The sequence below is a fragment of the Uloborus diversus genome, chromosome 5 (genome assembly GCF_026930045.1).
Source record: "Uloborus diversus isolate 005 chromosome 5, Udiv.v.3.1, whole genome shotgun sequence".
NCBI classification, from domain to species: Eukaryota; Metazoa; Arthropoda; class Arachnida; order Araneae; family Uloboridae; genus Uloborus; species Uloborus diversus.
In genome coordinates, this window is record NC_072735.1 from 76214221 (window position 1) to 76241069 (window position 26849).

The window sequence follows — 26849 nt, forward strand, 5'->3', positions numbered from 1 at the left end:
GCTTATTTTGTTAAAGCGAAGTTTGTACATCTATTTTTCAAGACGAAACATTTGAGTAAAGCCACGTTGACTCTTGTGTCTTTCTTTGGCTCAAACTGAGAAAAAGATACTACGCTCTCTGCTAACCACCAGGAAGAAAATTCTAAATTAATTTCAGCTGTATTCGTCAGACAGCAGCTTCGAGTGCTCAGTAATGTATACCAAGCAGTTCGATAGCTTTCCACAAGAAGCAGCACTAGTGGTTTCGTGTTGCTTGTGCTAACATGTGTCTTTATAACTTCTCAACTTTTTTGATCTAGAAGCAGTCCAACATTTTTATTTATTTATTAAAAGTATTGCACACTACAGAAAGAATCCAGTTATATATTCCAGGCCCCACAATGTATGTCCGTAAAAATTTTTAGGTCCAGAGATTTTCTCTTTAGAATCTTGATCTGTGGGTGTTCTAATGTGAGAATATCTTGGGTAGACATGTTGAATCCTGCGCGAAATAATTTTACAAGCCATCAAAGATAGCGGCCATTTTGGTTCACTTGCTCATTACGTTTTTCGCAACGTGCGTACCTATAAATTTATTTTTAGTTTTGAACTGAAATTTTTAGGCTGTAGAAAGTCAGTTAATGTAATTTTTTATGTCATAAAAACCGCTCTGGCTTTTTCCACAATTTTTACGTGAGGTATCTCTGACGTTTTTTGTTTAAAAAATTTTAGTTACTTAAAAGTGTACAAAAATTAATAACTCTTAATGAAACCAAACGATTTTAAAATGTAAAACCTTTTGTGTAAATCAGTATTTTTCAAGGTCACCAGCGCAGCCAGCAATATTTTCTGTAGGGGGTTTTTTGGTCAAAAATACCTTCTGAAGGGGGTTTTTTCATGAAAAAACCTTCTGAATGGGTCTTTTCGATCAAAAATACCTTCTGAAGGGGATTCTTTGATTGAAAATATCTTCTGAAGGAGATTTTTTGATCAAAAATACCTTCTGAAGGGGATTTTTTGGTCAAAAATACCTTATGAAGGGGATTTTTTGATCAAAAATGCCTTATGAAGGAGAGTTTTGATCAAAACAGCCCTTTCATATGCATAAGCTACTGTATTAAAATTTGCATTCATGTTAAAACCAGTGGCTATACGGATTTTTTCACCCCCCCCCCCCTCGCTCCACGCTGTTCAAGGTTATTTATCGTCTGCTATCAAAGTAATTGTTTTTGAGTAAAAATATTCCACAGTTCCAAAAACATTTTGTTTCATGTTTTTCTGTGACAATAACTATTTTAGCAATGGCTGATATTTCTAAACTGAGTTCAGAAAGTTTTGGTAGGCAATTGAAGACATCTTGAAGACAGTTTTATCAAACGAATATGTAGTTTTTCAAAAGGAATCAAGAGAAAAAGTATGTTCTTTGACAAAAACGAGTTCAGGAAGCTGCTGAAATACGCAAAGACGCAATATTGAAAAACGCGGCGAGAAAATATAGTGTGTCATTGCAGCAGCTAGTGCTATAAGAAATACACGAGAGGAAAAACGCTAAAAAAATGGTAGAAAAAAATGCACAGACAAGTTATTTTGAAGTGAAAACAATGTTTTAGAAGAATCAGAAAGTACTGAAGGAGGTCGAAATCAAGACGAAGTTTTTGACAGAGTAGCAGATCTTAACAGCGATATGAATGTTTCTGCTGCGAATTCATATGCACATCCAAACTGTATAAGTTCTTATATTCGAAATATGAGCGAGAAACCAATACACAGTCTGCGCAATATCTATCCTCAAAATTTGAACTGTTTAAAAAGGCAAATGAAATATTAAAGCCTCTGTTAAATGCTAGGCATGGATTTATTCTTTCAGAAATAAAAGAGTTGATGCTCAATGTAGATGAAAATGGATTGGTTTTTATTAATGAAACAAAACTATTTCTCGTAACAACGTATAATGAAAGGATTCTTTTCTGTGCTTTCAAAAGAAAGAATGAACCTTTGTTGGGTTTTTTTAGTCATTTATCTCCAAAAGTACTTGTTGCTGCTTTTATCTCACAAGAAGCTGTGAAGACTGCAGAAAATCATTGAGTATCTTGAGAAAATCATTATAAGATGTTGATTTTAAACTACAAGAGAAGTTCTGCTAAGCGAGTAAAGACGGTTCAGGATGCTCTTGGCTCAAAGGATGAGGAAAAAAGTCTAATAATGATTAAATCGCTACGCACCAATATTGAAAGCTTAAAAACAGAGATTGAGTTTTTGTTAAAGGATGTAGTGACAAATCAGAACTGTGCAAGTGTTGGGAAGTGTTTCGTTCACTGGTATCACTTGTAAAACACTTGATTATTGCTGATCGCGAAGAAAATCACAAATTATACGTTCAAACTGTTGAATTACTGTTTCCAGTCTTTCGTGTTATTTGATTGCATCATTTATCTAATATATGAAACATGATACGTAGAGAGGATAAGGGCGCTAGAAAATGAGTGTCCCTACCTGTAAGAAAAATTCATTCAAGGTAAATTTGTTGTTAAAATTCAATGCTGTGAAGCCAGAGATGAAATTGGAACAAACGATTCAACGGTCACAGAAAATTGCTGGAGAAATTGCAGGGCAGACGAGAAAAAGTATTTTGCCGAGTGGCATTTAGAGTATCATGAAATTTTAATGATATGCAAGGTGTTTCGTGGTCTTACTAGTTCTCATTTAATGGATCACTGTGAGAGTGTCCCGCATCCTTATTTTTATAGGCAATCGTAGCCAGTATTTTAATGAAAATGTCAAAAGAATTGTTGATTTTATCTATCAACATGTAAATCCCTATGATATTTCTGAAACAGAGCAACTTTACAGCTTTCTCACTAAACAACTTGTGAATGGTAGTGTCAAGATTCGCCTTCTCAGCATCATGAATATCATGAATTATTGATCAGAACAGTACCGCCAGTTTAGACTGGATACATTTTGTTTAAAAAATTGCTTATATTTACTTTTCAAAGTCAACCACCTACCATGCTTTGAGGCACACAGTTCTTCATAAAATATCACTTCTAAGCTAATAGGAAAGAATAAACTTTAACAAGGGTACAAAGACATGGAAATAGCGAAAGAAAGGGGAGAATGCATTAAAAATATTTTAGCTCATGACTTGTTTCCAACGAACACATTATGTGATGGTCAGGGGTGTTCACAGAAAATTTGGGGCCCGTCACAAATGCCCACAAATGTTTCGGCCGCCCTTCCATATTGTTTAAGCACATAGTTCATCCCTAGTTTTAAAAATAGTAGGCCCCCTTCAGGCTCAGGCCCGGGCCAACAGGTTTCTCTTCTCTCCCTCCCCCCCCCCCCTTGTGCACGCCCCTGGTGGTGGTGATTCACCTACCAAGCTAGATTGCAGAAATATCCGTTCCCAGAACATTTTTTTTAGCAAAGTATCCCCAATAAAAACTGCCTTCGTTATATATTTCATGCCACAAGTCCGCTAAATAAAGAAAACTTTTGGCGAAGTTATCAGCAATGTTCTGCACGGATTCATTCATGTACACTCTTTTCATGAACTTCATCCTGTGTTCGATAGTTATTTGCAGCATGTTGTGAAATAATCCGAAAAGATGAGATGGGAATCAACTAAGGGCAGAACAAACATTGCTGTAATTGACAGAAAAACACTAGTACCTATGCAGGTAGAAAAATTCTGGTCTTCGGTATCAAATAAGGAAAATTTACAGTAACTAGCACGCAAGGGAATAGAAGAAATGTCCAAAAAATGCTACACTTTCAGCTATTGCTAGTGGTTTAACAGTTAATGAAGAAGCAATCTGCAATACTTTTCATAGAAGATTTGAGACACATCATTGAAGAGCTTAATTAGAATAACTCAAGAGAAGATGCAGATCTACGAATTTTTCCACACATAGACTGGGCTGATAAAAATTGCTCAAAAAAAGTGACTGCGGCATCAAATGATACAGACGTCCGTCGTAGTGCAATAACATGCAATGCAAAAACAGATCGTAACCTTTTTTAAAAGTAATTAATCTTGTATTTTTCGTTTATTGTGTTGTTGAAGAAACATGTATGTGATAAACAGGAGTTTAAAATGAGCATTTTGGATTATTTATTAATTTTTGTACCCTTTTTAGTAACCAGAATATTCAACAACAAATGTCGGAGATATCTCCACGTAAAATTGTGGAAACAGCTAGAGCAGCTTTTATGACATAATTAATACATTAATTGACTTCCTTAACTCCAAAAACTGCAGTTCAAAACTAAAAATAAATTTGTAGGTACGCCCGTTGCGAAAAACGTAATGAGCAAGTGAACCAAAATGGCCACTATCTTTGATGGCCTGTAAAATTATTTCGCGCAGGATTCAACATGTCTACCCAAGATATTCTCACATTATAATACCTACAGATCAAGATTCTAAAGAGAAAATCTCTGGACCTAAAAATTTTTACGGGACTACATTGTGGGGCCAGTACTAATAGTGGCAACAATAATATTAAAATAAAAATTAAAACAGTTTGTACATTTAAAATATTAAAACATAAAGACTTAAATTTGTAAAATGACAAGTTAAAAATATCTAAATCACGACAATGAATGTTAAAAAGTTTCTAAAATTGAAAAAGACAAAAAGTATCGACAAAGTTCGGTCTGGTAAAAAAAATTTACAAGAAGAACGACTCCTAAGAGTCCTACTTGGGACAGCAAGTTGTATCGAATTAACGATATCTGGACAGTCAATTGAATTATGTATACAGAACCTTATAGAAAAAAAAGACACAAAAGTTCACGGCGTGATTTAAGAGTTGGAACTTTATACATATTACATAAATGAGAGTAAGAATAAGTTTGAAAATCTTGATTATTAGTTCTGTAACATCTTCTTTACTTATAATAAAGCTGAAGGTATCTCTGTCTGGATTTCTCTCTGTCTGAATCTCTCTCTTTCCGGATCTCTCTCTGTCGAGATCTCTGTGACTCGCATAGCGCCTAGACAGTTCTGCCGATTTTCATGAAATTTGGCACACAATTAGTTTGTAGCATGGAGGTGTGCCCCTCGAAGCGATTTTTCAAAAATTCGATTTTGTTCTTTTTCTATTCCAATTTTAAGTAAATTTTACCGAGCAAATTATCATAACGTGGGCGAATAAATTACGAAATTATCATAACGTGGCACTGTAACATCGGCGATTAAATTTGCGAGAAGTTCACCATCCATTATTTGTAAATATACAGGCGAACCAAATGACCTTTTAATTTCTCTACTACGGGCAAAGCCGTGTGGGTACCACTAGTAAGTAATAAACAAATTTGGATTGAATCTGCTCAAGAGTTTTAGCTTTATTATTGTAGTAGGGATCCCAAATAAGGGATCCCCCACATCTGCTAAGGGGGGGGGGTGTTAAGTACCTATTTATTTTCATTATTTTAAACTTTGCGTAATAGTTTAGTTGTACTTATCATTTTCGTTAAGATTTTTATTTAAAAATTTCACGATAACAACACATCTCCTAGTCTAAAAATGACGACCGACTTTGACCCAACATAAAAACTTTTAAAAATCCGACGGAGAGATTTGGAAAAGAAAGAAGCTAAGAGTAAAATTCGAAGCAGGAAAAACACAAGTAAAAACTTTACTCTCAGCAATGGATAAAGGGAATGATTAGAGCCTCAATTTGTCAGGACACAGTGACATGATTTTTAGTACAGAAGATGAAGAGGAACTGAAAGTTGTAGGAGGTCCAAAAGAAATAGTCCCAGTCATAGGTGACTGATGCATCAAAAAAAGGGGGGGTCAGACTAGGTGCGGGGGAGGCAGGTTAAGTAGTTCTTTTTTTAATTCCATGAAACTTTTTTTTTTCTCTCTGAACTTCTATGCTTTAGAGTTGATTTTATATATACGCCAAGTTTTTAACAAATAATAATTTTTCATATATTTCTCTGTTTTTTTTTTTTTTTTTTTTACTCGGACTAAAAATTATACTGAAAAAATGCTAATAAATCAGAATACTTTAAAAGTTATTTTGTGACACGTAGAGAAATTATCAAAAAATAAATTATGTATGCAGTAAATATTGCGCATCATTCTAATATTAAATCGAAACATACTGACGAAAAATCACAGTAAAGTATATATTCCTCAACTAAACATTTTGGCAAATATTTCCCACATTATTTATCAAAAGATATTTTCTTTTTATTAACAGCTAAACAAAACGTACTCACTATGGGCATACAATTATCCGAGAAAGTCAAGTTTAATCAAAAGGTCACCGATAAATTATTAAAAAGAAGAAGTTTTTTCTATCAAGAACTCTTATTTTAGTTAAAGAAGCGTTAATTAAATGTTTCGAATCTTAGAAAATAATTTTAAACTTTCGCTAAATTAAGAAATAATTTGAAATATGAAGCAAAAAAGAAACGCATTTTTTTAATCCGAAATTGCTTTGCTAATGTGTGCTGAATATTAAAACCATTCTAGCCTAATAACGTATTTTTATTCAAAAAAAAGTCAAAATGTCATCATTGCAAGAACTTTTTTTTCTTACATTTCACTTCCCTAAGTAAAATTTTAATTTTCCCTCTTAATTCAGTTTCTTTAACAAAAGCGAATTATCAGCATTTAAAATCAACCGAAGTAAATTTTTCAAATTGATTAGAGACAGAGTAGTTTTGTGAAGCAATATTTCATTAACTAAAAAATAGTGCAATTTTCATTTAGTTACGAGGGAAGATATCTTCATTTTTTGCCTTTTCAAATAAGAAACAGAAACGCATAACGGAAAGTATTAAGTTTAAATTAATCAAAAAATATGTTTGAGCCATCAAACAGTATAAAACTTACTTTTACAATACATTGTACTTTAAGGGACAGTGTACTGTATAAGTACAGTAAACTGTACTTTTTAATATACAAAGAAGGAAATTATTATTGTTATTGCTTTAAAACTGATTTTAAGTAGAAAATTTCAATTTGCTTTAAATTACGCTTAAAAGTTTGACTGTAAAAATATTCGCGAGTTCATAAAACAGAAAGAAAAAAACAAATCTCTAAATAAGATAAGCAGTTCAAAACTTATTTTAATTGGTCCATTAGCTATGGGTAATTTTTCTGCCCTTACAACCTTTCAGTATTTTTACAATAATTTCATGTTGCTTTCGCCCCATAGGTGATGATATTTACTAATGGATGTTTACTTCAAGTTTAGTTTGCTTTAGTTTTGAATATCTAATTTAACTCTATGTAGAAAAATAAATGAAAGAATTTTTTTATTCTTATTCGGTAGATTTTTCTTGATCTTAGCGTTATAAATAGTTTTTATAGGCACATTACTTTAACTTAAAACTTTACACAATAAATATTTTTTATGCAGTAGTTCATACAACCAGGGGCTTGCACTGGGGAGGGGGGAGAGAAGGGACACCTGTTGACCCAGGCCCGAACCTGAAGGGGGCTCAATATTTTTAAAACTAGACTTGAAATATAGATATAAACAGTACGGAGTGGGGCCCGAAAGAGTCATTTGTGACGGGCCCCAAAATTGCTGTGCACGCCCCTGCATACAACCTCTGACGATGAAATTCGGTGAATTCTCCTGTAACATTACTTCAATGAAATATTAACGAAACTTACCTTATTGTCGTACAAAATTGTCATATGCCATAACTATGCATCACTGAGATCTGCTATACATGTCCAAGAAACTTTGCAAGAAGTCTTCTTCTGGGACGAAGTTTAAAAGTCTCGCCACGTTTCGTTGGAGGATTTAGATTTGACGAGTGTGATGACTGTTTCTTTCGATGTTTTTCCAAACTTAAAAGGAAAATCTAAATTAATCTTCTGTTTATCCATTTTCGTGCTATCCGTTCAGAACAGGCATTTGAAACAGGCGGAACTGAACAAGCGCTTTTTAAAGCAAGTGTAACAATGAAAGTAACATCTGCCGATATGCACTTGCAGCGTTTTGTTTAGTCAGAGATGCCAGTTCAGTCTTTTTGACTTCATGCACTGAACTTTATTGTCAGAGGTTGTATTACGAGCATGAATCTTTGTTACATTTGTTTCAGTTATTCTTAGTGCTCTCTTTTTTAATGTAATAGAAAACTAAAAGAAATTTTTCGTCAACCTTTTATGCTTTCTTATTTGTAACTGCAAATTCATTTCATCGTCCCGATAATGAAGACAACTTAATTGAAAAGCCCACTAACCCTTTGATGTGGGGGTTCATTTTTAATTTAGTCTTATAAAGAACTAAACTCCGGGAACAAATTTACTGAATTCCTTCTTATTTAAAAGTACATACTTTTAATCTTTTGCACAGTTTTTCATACTTCGAAAGTTCTTAAAAGAAATTTGAAATATTTATTTAAGTAGAATTTTAATCACTGTAAAAACATCGCGGCGCTTTCAACCAGCGTTATGTATTCATTAATTAGTTCCGAACACGCTTGTTTTACTTTCTAATTTTACTTTTATAAGCTTGCATTCATAAATCATAAAAAATATTTTAATCCCTTTACATGTTGTTAAAATCAATTTTTCCTTGCATTAATTAAATCTAACTCATAAATTTTTTAAGCATATATTTTTCTTAAATAATTATCACAATTTTTCTCATTTCAAATCTTATTGCACTGATTAATTAAAATGCGCTTCTTTTTTTTAGTTCTCAATCACTGTGGATGGCGTTTACACGGAACGAGGCTCTACAGCAGGCACATTCAATCTTTTGTCCAGCAGCGTTCTCTTTGTAGGTGGTCTTGACCACTCTGGTGGATATCAGGGTGCTCGACAGCATTCTAACTTCGTTGGCTGTATTAAGAAGGTTAGTTCGCATTTTAAATTCTTTCGTAATTTTTTCTTCTGTTTTGATCCCTCTGTAACAGTTTGAGACAAGGTTTCTGCTGGGGTCGTATTTTTCGAAAAATGCGGAGGGAATGTTGATAAAATGAAACCATAGCCGTTTGTTGGCTTAGGAGAACCGAAGGTGGCGGGTTTTTTTTTTTTCAAACGGAACATCGATTTTTTTCATCTGCCTTTTAATTATCGTGAATGATTATAATAACCGCTGGTATCTGCAACTTTTGCATCTAGAGTACAAATTTTCAAGTTCAGATCGCCAAAAGTCCATTGATTTTGGAGGAAAAAAAAATTGGTGATGACAGTTGGGACATCAGGCAAGTTTTGAAGTTTTATGTCATATAAAAATTATAGTGATTGGAATAAGGTGAAATCTGATGGTGCAATATTCAAGCAACTGTTAAACAAAAGGTGTGATTCTAAAATCATGATTATGTAGAATCACCTAGTTTAAAAGGAACCCTGGAAAGAAGTAATGACTCCGGTGGTTTGCCTCACGTACCACATACTCATTCGATATTGTGCCATCGAATTTCCATTTATTTCAAACGAAATGTAAGCAGTAGTCTGTACCGGCCAATTAAAGAGGCAAAGCATGAGAGGACCTCATGGCGTTCACTTTGCAAAAAACGAGGATTGAAATGTTACCAAATTGCCTACTTGCCTAGGCAATCTGATAATACATAACACATCAGTGCCCACCTACCTAGCCAAGTGATATCAGGTCTCTGATTGCGGAATGTGTTGACCGAAACACTCCCGGCCTTCTTGAAAAGTGGGTACTCCCTGAATTGGACTGTCAGTGGGTACTTCCTGAATTGGGAGACGAACGGTCTCCCCCGTTTACGATCACCATCCAGCAATGAAATTCGGTTGGTTAACTCCTTCTACAGTTGGAAATCTGATGTTATCATGCTGAGCCTCAGTTGTCGAATCTAGCGATGTAAACGCTTTAATGTCTCCACATGCACTGCCGCTTCAATTGGACGAAACATACCACTGCCTGCTTCTCATGCTCGTCACGTGCAAGATACCCATGCATGCGCAAAACCAGGGAGGACAATACATTCTAGCTAGCTCTAGATGACTCACTACTAAAGAGGCGCATTCAAATTTCAATTAGCTTGGCGTTACGAATTTTTTGTACCTTTTCATTTGAACACCTTTTTTATTGTATTCAATATACTTCAATTATTCGGAAGTCACTGTTTGGAAGATTCTTTCGATAATTTTAATACTAAAATATTTTCCGCCGATTAATCGGTGAAAATAGGCCGATTATAAATAGTTGGAAAAATGGCCGATTGTTGATTACTGCCGATTAATCAATGCATCCCTAGAAATCCTAGAATGCATCCCTCTTAAATGATGATCTCAAAGTGCTGAAATCTCTCGTTCAACATTTTAATATTCTATTGCATTTTCATAAATTATGAAAATATCATTGCTGTGAATTATTTTTCATTATAGTTCAACTGAATGGAAGATACTCTTGAATATTGATCTAAAAGTGGCCAAAACTTCCAAAACTCTCGTCGTACATTTTAATATTCTGTGCAATGTAATAAATTATGTTAATACAGTTATTTTGAATGAATACATCATAGTTTGATTAAGTGGAAAATACACATGAATGCTGTTCTAAAGCTATTGAAACCTCTCGTAACACATTTCAGTGTTCTATGCAATGTAATAAATTATGAAAGTATCGTTACTTTAAACTACTGTACATTACAGTTTATTGAAATCGAAGGTCTTAATCACTACCTCTAATAATTTGTTCCTGAAAAAAGTGTTTCTTCGGATCTCAGGTGGAATTCATGGCAGACAGTTTAAAGCTTGAAGTTATTGAGCTTGGAAGAACTGGCAACAAGTTGATTCAGCAACAGGGGAGTGTCCAGTACTTGTGTCAAGAAGTAGAGGCTGCAGATCCAATCACATTCACTAACAAGGAATCGTTCTTGGTAAGTTCGAAGCATGTTATATTTGTGCTATTACATTACGCCATTTTTTAGTTCAGTTGTAGCAGCATTAAAAGGATATTTCTTCGATTGGATACAGATTTATTTCAGTACAGAATATTTTAAATTTTACTTTATTTAAACTCTATGCATGCTCTTCCATGACAACGTATTTGTTTTTATTGTTTGTTCGCTTTCGAACTGTTTTCATCAAATGATTGTAACGGTTTTGTTAGTGTCATGGGCACTCGATGGTAAGGTTTGCAAAACATGGTGATAATTTAAAAGTTGAGCAGAAGTAGGTCATTTCCCAAAACTAATAATCGAGTAATAACCGATTTGTTTTTCTCTTGTAAAAATTCTAAAAGTAAAGAAATTAATCAAATCTTTTTGCGCTGCAAAATGTTTGCCACAAAACAAAATACTATTAATTTAAGAATACACTGAAAATAATGCAGTACTAATAAAAATGTCTAGCAAACTTTTCCAGTAACGTACTAAAATAACGTCAGCCTCTTGAAGAAACTGTATCATTACTGGAAACCTTTATAAAAGCCCAATTTCCTAGACATTTTCTATTACAAGTAGTTTTTTTCTAGTAGTCATTTTATTTCACAATATACTGATTGTTTGACCATAAGATGAACTGAAGACTACGCAATTCATCAAAAGACTGGTGGATGGCAGCTAAAAATCGTTCGCTCGATTTGCAATGAAATTTTACTGAACCATGTTAAATCAAACTTATAAACTGAACAATAATTAACTGAATATAATTTTCAACACACATTAATACACTACTACTATTTATGGTTTTCTTTACTACTTATAGTAACTACAAACATAAAATGTAGGCAATCAAATACTTATTTGTACATAATCTATGTTGTTTACTACTGTTTCTTTGTTCGCAAAGATATTTATTGATTTCCTTAAGTACAACGTTGCTAAAAAAAAAAGATGCTTTGTCAGTTATTGGATGAATTTATAGATTTCCAGTTTTCCAGAGACTTTCTAGCAGTTTCATTATTGTTATTATTAAGTGTAATGGTTCAAGTGAATAGCTCTAATCACTAAGTGAATAAAACGCAATAATTTTTGAAAAGGCGTGACAAAGACATTTCAAATATGAAAATTTCACACCAATTTTCTCGTATACCTTGTTTTAAGTAGTTTTCGAAAGTTTTTTTTTTCTTGTTAATGTTAATTTCATCAAAATTACATTAAAACGTTTAAAAAAGTTTTTTTTAAACAGAGAGTAACTTCCATAATTTATCGTAATATAGAAATTTTAAATTTATTTCTCTGTTTTACCCCAAGTACATTTCTTTAACAAAAATTAGAAATATACCTAAATTTTAGCATTTCTCATTTTAATTTTTGCAGTGATTAAAGTTTGCAACATATTTAATCTTTGTTCTCTCAATATTCGATTATTCTCATTTTTTGTTTGTAAAAAAAATATAGCTTTTAATTAATTTTCTCTCTTATTTTTTTCGATACAACGCATTTATGCCCTTTAAGTTCACAAGTACCGCCAATTAAGAGTACTTCATTTTTAATTTAATTATTAAAGGATCACATATTCTTCATAACAGTAAACTTCAGGTGAAAAAATCAGCGCACGTTCGTTCTTTCCTTGGAAAACTTTTTTTATTCATATCCTTGTTCTTTCAATCGTTCTTATTTTTTCTATTGTTTTGTCCAAATTTTATTGGAAAGAATATTTCCAGACACAAATAACAAAATTCTTCTTCAAACTTCCTCCTTTTATCTTTCACTAAACTTATCAAAAGAAAAATAAATCTTTCTTTTTCTCACTCTCTTGTTTTGATGCCTGTTTTGAAGGAAAGTTTTTCTTCCATTAAATGTTTTGAGGAAGATGATTTTATTTACTAGTCTCTCCTACAATGTATTAAATTGCATTTGTTAAAGTATTTCAGTAAGATGATCCGAAATATCCATTTTATTCACATAGAAGACATGCTATAGTTTTGATTTCTTGCCTTTTATATTATGTGTTAAAATTTTCTGTCGTGCATGAGAATCTTGAAGAGCAACTTCAATGACATAAAATATTACTTAAAGCATTCTGTTTATTTTTAATGTGTTTTTAATATGTTTATGTTTAATATAATTAGATACAGTAGAACATAATTAATCTGGACAAATAGGGGATCCAGATTTTCCTAATTAATGTAAATACAGATTAAACAAAATAACTTATAATTTGAGCCAAGGTACAGAAAGAAAACTACTGTACACAGTAAAAATCATATTTTGAATTTAAGAGAATGAAACATAAAATTACATAAGCGAAAATTACAAAAATACAAAATGCAACCTACAAAGCTCATTATTGCTTTAACTCACCTTTTATTTATACAGTTATGTATATCTAATATAGCTGCCCGGACTAAGTGAATTCCGTTTTAATAGGGCGCGGAATAACGAGGGTTTACTGTATATTTAATATTACACTGTTGGGCGATTCTCGAAAAAATGTCCCGTGCGTAACGCTAAGTTTTTTGTTTTTTCCAGCTAACCAAAGCCTTAAAAAAATAATGCTGTTGGGGAATAATGCATGCTTTAATATACTGTTAAAGCATAACAGTTAATTCCATATTTAATTAATAGTTACTAGAATAAAATTTAAAAACTTAGCGTTACGCGCGGGACATTTTTTCGAGAATCGCCCTATAACAAAATTTCGAAATGTCGCAGTTTATTTTGAGGCAACATTCTGTGATTTCACTGGTTTTCACCAGTTTAAGGTGAAAAAGAAGTATATTTGCGAAAACATTTCCTGAATCACTACAAGTTTCATGAAAACTGATGCGAAGATTGTATTTAGCTATCAGTGTGAAAATATATTCAGCTTCATTATAAGCTTTTTGCATTCTGCTCAGTTAAGACGATTTTTATTTGATTGAATCCCAAACAAGGGCGAAATTGTCTCTGGATGCTGTAACTTTGCATGAATTCCCGGCAAATAAGCTGCTCGACATTTGTTTGCAGTTCTGCCCTAGCTTCGGCTTTCTTTGCTTTAGGAGCTTTCCTGGTACATCAGGAAGGTGCCAAACTGTTAGTATATATGTATCTAAGTTTTCTCTGAAGGCTCCTGATGTATTCCTGAAACATGATTGCCTTTTATTGAGAAGGTTTCTGAATTCTTGAAAAATATTTCATGTTGGCTTCAGAAAGGTTACTGACCTTTAACGAGAATGTTTCCACTTTTTGCCAGACATGTTACTGGCCGAATTTAAGCGCACTAGATGCCCATTATTTCTCAGGACCGTCTCGAATTTCTTTTTTAATAGTGTTTTTCAATTATATTTAATATTTAAAACTGAGTTTAAGGTTTCAAGTTGTATTTAATTTAAATAGTAGTATATTTTTATACATTTAGCTACTTGTTATTTAAAGTTATTTTTTTATGTTTTAAAAAGTATATTATAAATCTAGATGATCATGAACGGCAATCTCGATTACATTAAAAATGTATATATGCTTATGACAAGCTTGTTTGCCTTGTTAAGCTTTTTTCTTTTTTTAGAATTTAAGCTCGAAGCAAAAATTTCTAAACTAAGAAAATATATTATGCTTTTGATTAAACATAAAGTCACTCACTTTTAAACATTTATAAAGTCTAGAATAGCTGAGTTTTCTTTCTTGATATCAGAACGTACCTTTATAAATAAATATTTTTAGATTTAAAACTAAATTAACGACTAGACAGTTGCAGTTAAATTACTTCGTTTTCGCTTTTTTCTAAGATGAAATTCAAACGTCTACTAACTATAACTTGTTAGTAATTAGATTTTTCGGTATGTTCTAGTGTTCCTGTTTTTCTGTATTATTTTTAAATATCATTTATTAAACATATTAAACGATGCGGTATTAAATATTAGCATTATAAATCACTAGGAAACCAAAATGCTACAGTGAAAAGGAAAATAAATGTTGAATTTATAATTATTTCATAAACAACACTAAGCATAAGAGGGAAATGATTTATAGTTCCCTATACTGCCGTGCTAAGTACAAAAGTCTTATCCGCAGTCCAAGTCTAACCGAGCTATTGGGCCATTCCACGAAAATGTCAATCCTTTATCCCGCACGTGTCGGTTCATATATTTCATTAAAAGTAATAAATTTAAAGGGTAATGACGAAATTTTTTTATTTAAGAGAACACACAAAGTTTTTAATTTGTTAAGCAGGAAAAAAAATTATGAATAAATGAAAAGTCACGGGCGGGACAAAATTATTGTTTTCTGTGGAACAGCCAAATTGCATTTTTAAGTTTTCCGTTTTCAAATATTTAATTCAGATGCCACTTGTTAGATTTTTTTAAAATTATTTCCCTTTCTTAAATAATCATAAAACATTTTATTCGCGTAAAATAGGTTACAAAGAATCACCAGGTTACAATGCCTCAATTTTGTTAAAAAGTGAAGGTAGGACTTCTATGTGGCAGAATAGTCGTAGTTTCTTGGGTTGCTTAAGAAGCCAAACAACTTGCTTCGCAAGCTAACGCTGCTTTCTTATTTACTACTATTTTTAAATCAACTTCTTGGGAAACATTTTCATAAAATAGCTAAAATTCTAGGAGAATTCTTGTGAAATGACTATATAAAGTGCTCTTATTGTCTTATTATAATCCATTTATCCTACGTTCAATTGCTTAACTTATTCGTTTTCAATTTGATAACAGGAATTTAAATTCCTGTAGTCAAAGTGAGCTACGTTTTAATGCTCCTTTCCACGAGAACCACTTACTTCAGAATGGCGCCGATTGCACTGCACATGCGCAAAAAAGCGCTCTTCAATATGCAATCATCAGCTCCATCTTCCGGCTTTTCGTTGTCCAACAGTTAAGTCAATCCTGGAAATTTATAGCCAGACCTTGTAGTATAATTAAATAGTCTTTTATACTTTTCCGATATATTTTGAAGATTTGTTGGAAACGTACGAAAGACTATCAATGCCTAATTGATGTTCTGAAAACAAGATTCATCATCTTTTTCAGGCTCTGCCGAGCTGGGATGCGGCCCGCAGCGGAAGCATCGCGTTCAAGCTGCGGACGAATGAAGCGAACGGCGTGCTGATGTACAACACGGGTACCACTGCACAGGGAGACTTCTTCGCTTTTGAACTCCTCGACGGGCACGTCTTCCTTCTTCTCAACTTGGGATCTGGAGCTGTAAAAGTGAGGAATTTTTCATATTTTTCTCTTTTTTCTCTGAAAAAAACTGCTCTACAAGGTGATTCCAAAAGAATGGTGGAGTTTCATAAGGCCACCGACTTGAGAATATTGAAATCACAGTTCGCTAGTGAGGCTTGAATGAAAAAGTAATTTGCATTGTTTCAATCGGCTAACACTAAAGTCGCTGCTTGTTATTGTATATGTCCCAGTTCTTATTTATTATTCAGATAGCCATCATGGCAATCAATGCAGAGGTGATCTAGCGCTTTATGATAGGCTTCCCTGTGATACCAGATCCAGCACCATGTATTTTTTTCCTGTGGGCATATGTAAAAAATAATGTGCGTATGCCCCCTTTAACTTCTAATGTTGAAGAACTGAAAAACTGGACCACTAAAGCAATTGCTTGTGAAACAAAGTGTACTACTACCTGTGTGGCACAATGAGGAGGACGTTATATGAAAGAATCGTGCCGGTAACATTCGGGACCTCGTCACATAACGGTAACAAATCATCACGGAAAAGTCATCCGTGGGTTGCAGCAACTTGCGAATCTCCGTTCGCGGAGACATCAGAATGACGTCGCATACTATGTCCTCATAATGTCCCAAAGTGACCGGCCACAAATTGATTATTGCAGCGACGTCGCAATTAATTCATACGAAACATCTCACAAATGAGTCACAGCGTGACTTCTGTGAGACGTTCCAATTCTGTCCCTTTGGGAGTGTAACCGTTGTGAATCGCAATGACGTATCTGAACATGACGTTTTGTGATATAATGGAGGTCATATAGGTTTGCGAGGATACACCAACGAACATACACCAACGAATAATCAGTTCGTATTTTGTTAGTAAGGTTTTAAAAGTATGTTCCTAAATGCATTGGAAACAGTAAATTCCTTCCTTCATACATTCCAATAAATTACTTTTAAATTAAAAAAAACCGCCTTCAAAAAATACCTAGGAACTAAAAAACAAAAAATAACTGATTACACTTGCATTCTATTTCCTACCCAAACAAAGAAATGAAATTTATTTTATAATTCCAGTACAAAAATCAACTAAACACCGAATTATAAAATAAACACTGATTTAAATTACTATACGATGAATTATATTTTAAATACCTAACTAATCATATACGATCTCTTAATTTTTAATAACCTTTTGAAGTCGGGGCCTCCTATAAACAACTACATAACGTAACAGACAACCCACCGAATCCTAAATTAAACACTAATTTAACTATACGCGAAATTAGTCTTTAACACTTTCCTGGTTTACCAAGAAAGCTCCAGAAGTATTAGCGCAACGATATCCAAAGTTACGCGATTAATTGCAAGCAAGATCCACACATATTCCTTGCCTGCAATTCCTGCAGCTATCCAGTGACTTATTTGCTCCCATCGGGAGCGTAGTCAATCCAGACGGGCCGTAGTTAAACTAAAACAGATACACTTAATAAACACGATCAGTCAACCCTTAAACTGGTAGCAAAAAATATTTTTCACACCAGTGAAAAGTTTGCATTCATGCATCTTTTAGCAGTTCAGGAAACTTTTTTGTGAAAATACTTGATTTTGCGGGGAAATAGGTGAAAACCTCTGAAATTCCGAAACGTTCCACGGAAATAACCAGTAACGTTTCGGAATTTTTTTACAGTAAGTGTTTGTAATGTTTGATAATAAATAACTTTTGGGTTTCAAATTATGCAAGAATCACTTTTTATTTTAAAGTTCAAGACCCCCTTCTAGGAAATAAAACAAAAATTGTTACGATAAAAATCCAAAAACTATCATTTTCGATTGTTCTTTGTTAACCTACCCGCTTTGGGCGACCCTCTAGTTCGTCTTAACTATGGTTAACACGAATTGATTTTGAAGGTCCTTTAGAGTTCGTTTTAACGAGATTACACATTATTACGTAAAGGAACGATTGTAGTCTATCATTAATTTCAATTTTTTACTCCTAAAAACTAACTTATTTCTAAAAGCACATTATTTTTACTATGCGTATTTGAGAAAAAGCTTTTTCATCAAAATGAAAATTTATAAAATATTATATTTCTTACGTTTTCATCAACTTTACAAATAATACATGACACATACTACCGTTAGTGAAATACAACTAACTAACTCCACATTAATAAATATATTTCATAAAAAGGCCTTTCATTGGTAAAGAAGATTTATTATAATGCTCAGCATATTTGCGATGTAAAGCATATTCGTCGCAAAATATCCGACAGCCACTTAGCGAAAAGCCTCCAATATATTTATTGCTTGCTGAATTCCCCTCAAAAGCAGAAAGTTTTGAGCATCATTATTCGGAAAAATTGGCAACAGGCTGAGTACTTCTGTGAGACGGGTCATTAAAATTTCATGAGCATACTAAGAATGTAGATGCGTTCGAATGTACAAGCCAAGTATTTTATTGGGCAGGGTACATTTTTTTATGCGCAGGGAGAAAATTTTAGAGTTTGAGATTGAATATGTGTAATAGAATTTTTGAAATGTCTTGTGTGTAAGGAATTGAAAGGACTTTAAAACTCTCTCGTAGTTTAAGATGGTGACAATGCAATATTTCTTAGATGTGATTTACTGTGTTGTGGAATCCAGTTCGGTTTTTATTGGCAAATTTTATTTTTATTTCAGCAAGAAGGTTTGGTATTCGAAATGTGCGGCAGACTCAATTTTGTGCTAAACTTCTTTTTAAATTTATATTAAACCATATTAGAAAACGTTTTTATGCACCTACTTACATATACAACAAACATCGTTCGTAAAAGTTTTCATATAAAATTTTTCATTTTCAGTCAGCACAAAACTTTTGACAAATAGTTTGAGAGAATTTAAAAAGAAAGTTTAAGAAATATATCATTAAAAGATGTTTGAAAATTAGTTTTACATAAAAAGGAGGCGCGTAAACAAACTTATAAGGCATGCGAATTTTGAATCGTAAACTTAAGTATTCCTTCCGTTGCCAATCGTCAAAGAGAAATTCAGCTTTTCTTTACTATGGAACGTCAGAATATTATATAGCATGCATGTTCTATGATCGTTTGAAATTATGATTATTAACGAGTTATTCTGTACATTAACCCAGTAATGTCCAGCCTACTATCCGCGAGCAATATGCGGCCCTCTGCCCGTTGTTCTGTTTAAAACTACGAATCGAACACTATGATCTGCAGCCTTCCAAAACAACAGATCATCTCCATATGGTATAAAGAATGATAGTTTCAAATTTGGAACCAAATGGTCAGAAATTCGTTTGTAAAACACACGTGAAAACGTCATATCTATAAAATATTTAGTAATGATAACAATTATTATGGGTTAGTAATTTTTCCTCCTTTTCCGTCCTTTCCCAGGTTTTCTAGGTAAAAAATTTAAAAAAAATGTATTTAAGTTTTGCATGTGTTCTGGCTTGTGATATTCATCGTAATATGCGGTGCGGCCCTAATGTAAAAATAGGCTGAAATCCACTGCATCAATTAATGTGTGACCATTGACCATAACACTTAAAAAAATTCAAATAAAAAGCTGATAAAATATTTTAAAATCAATCACCTCTTTTCATCATGTGTTGTCAAGTACAATTTTTATTCAAACCACATAGTGTATTTTAGAAATGCTTTTAAAACTTATTTCTCTTTAAAACATTATAAGTTCAGGGTTTTTTACTATCTAGTACACTCTAGACTAAAGACACTAAATAATACTTTAGAATGTCTTTTACTTTTATTATAATTTTTACTTCCTGATATGTTAACTGACAATCCTGCATAAAAGATAAAATAAAAATAATGACAACAGCGACCTTCTGGAAAACAGTGAATGAGGAGAAAAAGTTTACTCATACATGCTATATGCATTTTAGATTCGCAGAGACAAGTCTTCAATACGTAAAACATCATCAACATTGTTACAAAACGTTGAGGCTACTTAATGGCAAAAAGTATTCTAACTCCATTCAGCATATATGTTTTTTATCTTTAATGAAGCCAGCGTTAAAACGTCTTAGATTTTTTCCTACATTATTTTACATTATAAAAAAACATTATTCAAAAATATTATTTTCTTATTTTTCTCGAGTGTTTGTATCAAACACATTTAAATAACATTAAAATTTTGATCATAGACGGTAAACTTAAATATTGCTGGTGTCGAAAAATCCACTAACCCTCGAATTTTACATTAAACCGTCTTCCTGCTTTTGCTTACCAAATCCACCCATTTGGTAAAGAGTTTAAAATTATATAGCTGTTTCTATAATTTTTTTCTCAAACTATTTAAAACCGGAAAAATAACAAAAATAATGAATGAAATAATCGAATAGTTATTATGGCTATAAGTGCAAACAAATAAACAATTTGACAGACACATTGTTTCTCGTGTCTTGGGAGAGAACGTTCAATTTGTTTATAATTTAACATTCACATGTTTTCAACCCCCAATGCAAAAAGGAAAGGGGTAATAAGTTCAACGTGTCTATCTGTATAACATATGTGCGTATGGTTTTGCCACCATAGCTCCTAAACGGGCGAACTGATTTTGATTTCTGTTTTTTGTCCAAAAGCAGACTCGATCGAAAGTGTTTTGAACTAGGTCTCATTTGTGTGGGACTTAACTTCCAAAAACATTAATTAAAAACCAAATTTTTCTTCTTTTGCAATTTTAGTTGTGAAAAATTATTTCAAACATTTGTACCAATCGAAAGAACGAATTTTTTTTGTGTACGATAGAATTATTACTGAATTTCCAAGTTGTATAGAACTAAAAGTATAGCCTCTTTTAGCAAATTTTAAACATAATGAATGCTAAGCCTATTTTCACGCGATTGGTAACGATTTTATTGTTCGCAGACAAGGGAAGGAATTTGAATAATATAAAATATTTATCTCTTAGCCAGTTTCTATTTGTTATCAAATAAAATACATGTAATTTGTTTTAGTATGAAAGTATAAAATTTACTTTAGTATTAAGGCTTTTTAAAAGAGTTTCAATTTTCCTTCTTGATTCTGCTTTTGCGACTAGCAAATTTTAGTAGTTGTGATTGTCTTTCTTTTTTTGCCATGGGGGGTCCATATTATCTAAAAAGTTTTTGATATATTTAAATATTGTTCTAACCATCGAGCTTCATCTTAATATGAGGTTGGCAGTCAGAAACGGGGGTTTGTAAATTTTTAACTCAATATTAGTTCTTGTTAAAAGATTTTTAGCGATACTTTTATAAAATACTGAGCCTATTTTCATGTTTTTCCACAATTCATTTTTACGAGAGCATTGGATAAAATGCCATCTTCTGTCTGGCTAGATTTCACAAGATTCATTTTACTTTTTGTTGCAGGTAAAAGCAACAACACGACGAGTAGATGACGGCCAATGGCATATTGTTTCCCTGAAAAGAAACGGAAAATCTGGAAGAGTGACTGTGGATGAATCAGCTGTGGACTTCATTACCCCTGGTAAAAAAAATACTACTAAAAACTGTACACCATTCCCAGCAACAGTGCAGACTTCATCAATAATAGAGAAAAATATTTCCAAGCAAAAAAAAATAAATAATTTTTGGCCAAAAAAAAAGTAGGTTGTTAGTTTGCGCAGAATACAAATTCGCTATTTTTTATTCAGTTTCGCACATCTCTCTCTCTCTCTACGAATTCTTACAGAACTTGATTACAAAAGGATTTTTTTAATTTTCATTAATTTTGTTCTTTTAAAACTTTTCAAATAATATACAGGTTTTCGGGTCTTTACTTGATTTAAGTGAAGTCATTAGTTCAAAAATATTTTTAAATGGGCTTTTTCAATCATGTAATTGTTTCATAAAAGTTTCATACTTTTTGATAAAAAATGTTACGCTTAGCGCACTTAAAGCTTTTTAATTGACCTCCCCCCCCCCCCCCGCCTTTTCAGTTTTATTAGCTTTCATTATGCTTCTTCTGTCGATGAAGGATCAGCGGGACAAGATTTTTTTAATCGATGTACCAAAATGTACCCATGAACCAAAAAGGAATAATAGCATTTATAAAATTAGTTTTGTGTAATCTAAGCAGGAAACATTTGTGGATTTTGGGCTTATCAAACTTTTTACGTTGACTCCGGTTAATTGAATCAGTGGTTGATTTAATAAACCGTTTTAATGAATCAATTTATCAAAAACAGAATAAAATCCAGCTTTATTGAATTAGCCGCTTTATTGAATCAACCGCTTTATGGAATCAGAACTATTTAGAACAAATGTGATTCATATAAGCGGCGGCCACAGTAATACAGATTTTCGAGGCTTTACTTAATTCAAGTCATTAGTTTGAAAGCTTTTTTAAAAAGATTTTTGAAAACATGTATACTTGTTTAATAAAACTGAAGTTTTATACTTTTTGTGAAAAAAAAAGTTTAGTGCACTTGAAGTTTCATTTGATAACGGTAACAACTATGATTTTAAAAGGTGACGTAACTTTATAGAATTGTTATGGATAAATAATGTACGTTTCTCAATGTTTTAGCATTCGGATTCCAGTTTTTATCATAATTTTCATAAAGTTTCTCTTATGAACTAACAACATAAATAACAACACATTGTGAGTATTTGGATGCTGAAACTGCTCTACGACCGTAACTAATTATCTTTATTAAAACAATGAAAATTTGCTTTTGGTTCTACTTTTTTTTTTAATAAATAATTGTATCCCACTGTTTATCATTATCTAAAATATCCTTTCCCAGGACTGAAATAGTCACTAAAATCTTCACAATTTCCTAAAAGGGAGTAATAAGAAGAGACTCCAAAAGCAGAAGAGAAGTATGCCACCATTACTACACCGTCAACCCAGTTATACGTTGAAAACAAAACTTTGCAAATAGAAAATTTAGGAAATTAGTTCCAAGCACAAAATTTTTGAAGAGGTAATGCAACAAATAAAAAAAGAAAGCTATTCCTTACAACAGAAACAGTTACCGAAAAGTTAAAACAGTGCATGATTATTCCTTTTCCTTGTAGAGCTTGTAGATACAATTTATAGGATATATTGAATGAAATAATCCAGTGGGGCCCAACCTACGGCCCATGGACCATATTCTCCCCGTAAAACTGACCCGTGTAGCTCGTTGTTTTGTTCAAAGTTTATACAGAAACCTAAGACGATAACTCTCCGCCAATCAAACGTCTTCTGCACTTTAGAGCAATTCTTCAGTTGCAATTTTTTTTGTATGTTATCCCATGTTATCAAAAATAAATAAATAAAAAAATAAAATGTTAGACGCATTCTGCTGGGGTGCGGCTCTTGGATAAAAAAGGTTGGGCACCACCTATATAATTTTTTTTTAATCATAATATGTTGCGCAGAATATTATGATATAGTCTATTTAATATACATTATATTTTAATATATAATAATTATGATATAATCCATAGAAATATTTTACACATAAATATTTTCTCACTGAGCAATAAAATAAGAGTAAATATTATAAAGATGTATAATAAAGCATTATACATTGAAGTGATTTAAGTTTTAGGATTTCATGATAGAAAGTTATACATTAAATTCTTTGCATTTCAATGCGTAATACAATGCATTATTCTTTGATTAGACGTTCCGTACAAAACAACATGATTATTGTATATTCATTCTTATTTATTGTTGCTGTTGCCCTTATCGGTCATGGTGGAGGTGTTATTATTATTGAAATTATTATTATTATTATTATTATTATTATTATTATTATTATTATTACTATTTTAACAATCTCCAATTTATGCACCACACCACTTGAACACATTAATTTGAAGTTTTATTTTAACACTGATTCGCATTTAATTTATTTATGTTAAATTTATTTATAAGGAAACTCCAACCAGTTGGATTTGGAAGGCCCTCTTTACGTAGGAGGTGTTGGTACTAGTGCACAAGGAGTTCTCATTCCTAGTGAGCTGTGGTCGGGAAGTCTACGCTATGGATACGTCGGCTGCATGCGTGACTTGGTTATCAATGGGAGAGCAGTCGACATTGCAGGAGTCAGCCAAAAGCAGGATTCGGGCAGCATACGGCCCGCTTGCCATACATCGACACCTCAATGCGACAATCAACCTTGCTTGAATGGTGGACTGTGTCTGGAAGGATGGAATCACTACACTTGTGACTGTTCGCATACCAGTTATTCTGGAACTGTATGCGCGAAAGGTAATATCGAATCTCTTTGTAATCCTGGTTTAACAATGGTGAAGAGATCGTATCTGTGCATCGTTCTAGTTCGAGGAAACTATCACTCATTAGTACATTTTATTGTTGTTGTTTCATATCCTCCAGATCTAGCTGCAGCTAGATGTTTTCCATGAGGTTATAGATTTGCAAAAAGTCCAGAAGCAATAGAGGATCGGTATTCAAGTTGATGGCTTAAATAGAAATCCTCTATTGCTTCTGGACTTTGTAGGCATATGAAGTGTAAGCAGTCCAAAATGTGCTCTGGTAAAGCAATCTCAGAAACACATTTTTTGCAAGTCAAGAAAATCTTAAGTCCTCCGTTAAAAGCAAGCATCCTCAAATTACCACTAGCAAATATAAGCGCCAATTAATTCTTAAATAACCACTGCTAAGTTAAGCAAAGATTGTTGAAAGGAAGAACTAAACGATCTACGTTAAACTAAAAGCGGTTTAGAAATGAAGATACGTAAAATAGTGTAAAAATTGACGCAAAGGCACGAATTGAATAAATTTGTCCTTGTTCAATTCTACAGGTTATAAGTCAAATTTGCCAATAAGTACAAGAAATACTAAATTCTGTTTTATGAAAATTTCAATCTTCTTAGTAGGTGGCAGTGTCACTCCCCCCCCCCCCCCCCAATATTAACGAAACAATTTATGATTCGAATTTAATTTGAACTATTTTTAGCAATTTGCATCGAATACTATCCTCAGTGTTGGTATGGCGATATACAGAAAAAAAAGTCTCTATGCATGGGGAGATGGAGGAGAGTACCGGAATTGTACCATAATTTCAGATAAGTTTAGTGATTAGTAGCTTGGAAAATCATTATGTTTACTTTTCACGATGAATGGTACTTTTGGTTTGACGTCACGTCAAGATAATGTTTTACATTTTATAGAACTAATATCATACATATCTCTTCATTGGCAATGCGTTGAATAGCGCCAAAACGCTCTTCGCCAAGTATGTGATTTACGCAATGGTTTTCATCACTAACAATAACACCTTGTGAACATAACAACAATACGAAACGCTTCACTAATATGCGCTAAATTGCATTAAAAGTTTATCATACGACCAAAAAAATACTTCCAAACGCGCTACGAAAATATTCCACCGAAATTTTTAATATGAACTAAAGCTCCACATTTTAATCACCAAGCTGTTTTTTTTTTTTTTTTTCGTTCTTTGTTTTTTGAAAATTTATACCTCGAAGAAACTTTCTATTATTGCTAATACTTAGTGTATTTGTATTGTGCGTTGCTGCTCAAAAATTTCTTCACAAATACTATCACTAAAGTATTTTCCTTCCATTCCGTCTACCATTTCATCAAAGCTTCGAGAAAACGAGAGAAGCTAATGATAAATTTGATGAGCTTGCTCTACTTATTTTGGAAAACTTGAGCATGACGATTTTTGGCGAGATTTTATAAACTTAATTTTCATTTGACGATAGTTTCGATTTTGACGAAAATAGTCTACGGAATAATAAGTAAAAACCATTTTAATGCCGCCTGCCTTGTCTAGTGGTCAGAGAAGTCTGACTGCGGCAGGAAGGTCCGTGTTCAAATCCCGGCTCAGGCATGGACGTATTTTCTCTCTCCTGTCCTTTATTTGTGTGAATATGTTGTTATGCTATGAATGGTTGCCTACCCTATACGAGGGGGGATCCAAAAGTAACCGGATTTTTGTTCTAAAATATTTATTAGTTTATTCAAAAAATTTTTTAGTCTCCTTCAAAGTGTTCCCCCTTACATGCAATGCACTTGTTAATTCTTTTTTTCCACTGGTAGAAGCTCCTCTGGAACTCTTTAACTTTGACCATGTCCAGTGCCCGTTGCGAAGCAGTTTTTATACCCTCTACATCATCAAAACGCTTCGCTTTCAGATTTTTTTTTCATCCTCGGGGACAGAAAAATATCACAGGTGGCTAGGTCTGTCGAATACGGGGGTCGTTGAACGACTGGCCACCACTTAGAGGCCAAGTTAGCGGTTAATAGTGAAGGCTGTGTGAACGGGATTGTTATCGTGTTAAAGGAACCATTCTTCTGATCGCCCGCACGAGATCCAACTCACTCTTGTTTCTTCTAAAGTTTTGTCAGTTGTAAAACGACGACTCTCGTTGATTTTTTGGCGGATTTTTTCAGCGTTTTCATCATTTCGAGACGTTGAAGGGCGCTCAGAGCGAGCATGATCTTCAACATTAGTGCTACCACGTTTAAAGCGCCCCAACCACTCGAAAACTTGTGTACGGCTCATAGCATCGTTGTTGAAAGCTTGTTGAAACATTTGGTAAGCTATTCCGTAGCCAACTTTTCAAGCAGGAAGCAAAATTTCAAGCTTACAGTTTGTTCTTTGAAATCTGCCATAATGAGTTCACAGGCGGAAAGCAACAACACCTGAGAAAACCAACACTACGATCCAACGTCGTCAACTAAACTGACGCCACTTGCACAGCTGGCTTGTGAAGAGTCTCTACTTGAGCCATCTAGCTGGAGAACACTCTACTACATCTAGGATTGGCATCGCACCATTAGTCCGGTTACTTTTGGATCCCCCCTCCTAAACGGGTCCTTATGGCATGTGCGTGCTGTAGAAGTCGGACTTCACACCAAAT

At 33.2% G+C, this 26849-nt stretch overlaps 1 protein-coding gene across 1 annotated transcript in view; it reads left to right on the forward strand.

Moving 5' to 3' along the window:
* Positions 1-26849, forward strand: part of LOC129222977 (neurexin-1-like) — a 251493-nt gene that overhangs the window by 129789 nt on the left and 94855 nt on the right. The window contains exons 5-9 of the mRNA XM_054857539.1: positions 8655-8813; positions 10660-10812; positions 15840-16019; positions 21372-21489; positions 23872-24207. Of these exons, the coding sequence (XP_054713514.1) occupies positions 8655-8813; positions 10660-10812; positions 15840-16019; positions 21372-21489; positions 23872-24207 (946 nt within the window). The remainder of the gene's footprint in view (positions 1-8654; positions 8814-10659; positions 10813-15839; positions 16020-21371; positions 21490-23871; positions 24208-26849) is intronic.